The following is a 2,869-nucleotide window of genomic DNA, read 5'->3' on the forward strand; positions in this document are numbered from 1 at the left end:
GTTAAATGTAGAGTTGCAAATTTTACCTTGGGTTGATTCAATCTCATGAACAATTTTGATTTGTAGAAAGTCTACTTTTCTAATGAAAACAGTAGATGTGTCTTATGTTAAATGTGTCTTTCGACTTGCAACATTTCCTGTGATATTTTTCATGACAGTAGTAGATGTTTCTTATGATAGTTGTAGACAGTCTCAAGAATCATTTTGATTTCTAGAAAGTCTACTTTTGTGTGATTTTGCTCATCTGAATGGTAGATATTTCTAATGAAAACTGTAGATATAGAGAGACTTAACAGAGAGTTAACGGTGTTAGTTTGCTTTAACCTGCTATAGCAAGTCAAAACTTGTTGGGTATCCATACCTTAAGGCACACAAGTGGAACCCAAGAACTAAAGTCGAAGACGGGGGAAGCTGGTTCTAGTTCAAGTTTAAATTAGATTTCAATTTCTTAATTTATACGCATGATTAGTGCAAACGTCTAAAGGGGTTTAAGATATTCAAACCTCAGAATCAGTGGCGGAGCCAAGAATTCATCTTGGGGAGGTTCACATATAAAGTACCGATTGTTAAAAAAAATTTTAAAAAATATTAATCATTAGATCGTATACACTGAATTATTGTATCATAAGTTAAAAGTTGAAAACACAATAACATAACACTAATATAAAATTCTTAATCAACAAAATTAATAAGACAACAATCCCGCAACATCCAATTAAAAATAAAACATGAATACTTCATAAATTAAAAATAAAATCTAACCCGAAAACAATAAAATACAACTTTAAATTAGCCATATATCAAAACAAAACTGCTCAATATATAAGGAAAATTTGTGACAAAAAGTTAAAAAGGACCTCTAGTACTAATAGCGTTAGAATTCTTTATTTAATATTATTTTAACTTTTTAATTCTATTTTTATATTAATTCTGATTTTTATTGTATTTTTTTATATAATAAAATGTCACATCACATAGGCGGAGGAAGAAAATGTGGGAGACTAGGAGGGTGATGTCACATCACATGTGGGGTTGGGGGGGGGGGGAAACGGTGGGAGGGTGTGGTCTGACTCTAAGTATAAAGAGGGTTGACCCAGTTTATATACATATTTATATTAATTTAATTAAAAATATACGTATTTGACTGAATTTGGGAGAAACCTGGCAGAGGTCCAGACCCCACCAGGCCTGTATATACCTCCGCCCCTGCTTAGAATATTCTTTTTTCTAATGGAAGAATTTACTGTGTAAATGATCAAATAAGACTGTTGTCATTTGTGTTTAGAAAATGTCTTAATACATGCATTAACCTTTATGTTTATACATCAATTACTCCATCTCTAATACACATCACAGTCACTATGCTCTGTTGAAGGTGAAGCCAAAGAGAAAATTTGTGCCTGGTATTTAAGAGTTAGAAAATGTCTTACATAAAACTACAAGAATGAATCGGAGACAAGTGGGTCTGGTCCTGTTATGTCTGATCAATTCTATTCTTGAGCTGTGTTAGAAGTAGTTCTATGCATTTCTTGAACTGCGATCACAACCTCAGTATTTGAAGGAAGTAGCACGTCTAAAGGCACTTCAACAATTGAGCTTGTTTGTTGCTCTCCGATAAATAAAGAGTTCATTTGATCAGTGTGATCCGAAATGGGGTGGACTAAAGCTCCGGGGAAGTTGTTTGGTGAGTGCATAACTGCATCTTGCTGATGATTACTCCTTCTGAAAGCGTGAGAGTCGAGGTCTTTTTCATTGAAAATTTTGAACAGAGCTCGGATCTTTCTCCAAGTTGAGGATTCTGAATCAGCGGGTTGCACCAACACGTACCTATGCCTATAAATGAAGGAAGCTACAAATATGACTACAGCAAGTACTGACGTCAAACCGGCAATGAGGAACAGGACCCAAAAGCTACCAAGGCCACGACTGTTACTAGAAATGGTTGCATCACTTGAGTCCTGACAACTAGACTCTTTCAACCATTCTTTTTCAAGATTTAATATCTCCTCTCCTCCTATCATGTTTAAGATTGCTTGTGAAACATCGGCTACAAGTGGGGAGCGTTTCGGAAACACCTGCATGTAATGTCATCCCAGCAAATTAAGTAAACAGAATCATGCACATAAATTAGTTATAAAAATAAAAAATCTCATCCAAAGATGAGAATCACATTTCTGATGCACTATGTAATGTAGGCAAATAAGAGAGAGAGAGAGAGAGAGAGATCTTACAAAAGCAAATCCATCAGTTTTAAATATGGGTGCAATCAGGGTGTATTTCGAACAATATTTGGCAAGAAAAAGCTTCGCCTTGGGGGTTCCATGAACAAAAGCAGCAATACCACCCTTCGCAGTTCCTTTTGAAAGAGCTTCATCAATTTCTTTCATTGTTTCAAACTCCTTCCGCTTAGAATCATCAAAACCTACTTGTTTCAAGAGATCACAAGAAAAAGCATCCTTTATGCAGCCCACATTATCCTGACTCCTTACTAGACCCTCTATGTCAGTAACTGTTGGCTGGAGTTGTTCGACTGTATACAATGATGATAAACTGGCTGTGTAATTTATTGTCAATATAAGCACAACAAACAACCAGATAATCATAACGAATCTAGCCAAGTTGCTAACAACTCTCTCCCCTGTAAATTACAAATGTAAGTTGATTAGGAAGAAATATAGGACCTGAAAACTTATGAGAACAAAGTTCAATATAATACATACAGCTAATACAACCCACTGAACTTTAGCAATTAAATTATATATATATATAGATGTATAGAGAGAGAGAAAGAGAGAGAGAGAGAGAGAGACACAGAGAGAGACACAGAGAGAGAGAGAGAGAGAGAGAGAGAGAGAGAGAGAAGAAGAGA

The 2,869-nt window shown here is 35.3% G+C and overlaps 2 protein-coding genes across 2 annotated transcripts in view; both read right to left on the bottom strand.

Moving 5' to 3' along the window:
• The window catches only part of LOC101312889 (group 2 truncated hemoglobin YjbI-like), a 771,661-nt gene that overhangs the window by 500,657 nt on the left and 268,135 nt on the right, over positions 1 to 2,869 (bottom strand). The gene's annotated exons all lie outside the window — the stretch shown is intronic.
• The window catches only part of LOC101293852 (glutamate receptor 2.8-like), a 3,737-nt gene continuing 2,358 nt past the window's right edge, over positions 1,491 to 2,869 (bottom strand). Inside the window, exons 4-5 of the mRNA XM_004292851.1 lie at positions 2,232 to 2,638; positions 1,491 to 2,075 (exon numbers count right to left, since the gene is read on the bottom strand). Of these exons, the coding sequence (XP_004292899.1) occupies positions 1,491 to 2,075; positions 2,232 to 2,638 (992 nt within the window). The remainder of the gene's footprint in view (positions 2,076 to 2,231; positions 2,639 to 2,869) is intronic.

This window comes from Fragaria vesca, linkage group LG2, assembly GCF_000184155.1.
Source record: "Fragaria vesca subsp. vesca linkage group LG2, FraVesHawaii_1.0, whole genome shotgun sequence".
In the NCBI taxonomy this organism is placed as follows: domain Eukaryota; kingdom Viridiplantae; phylum Streptophyta; class Magnoliopsida; order Rosales; family Rosaceae; genus Fragaria; species Fragaria vesca.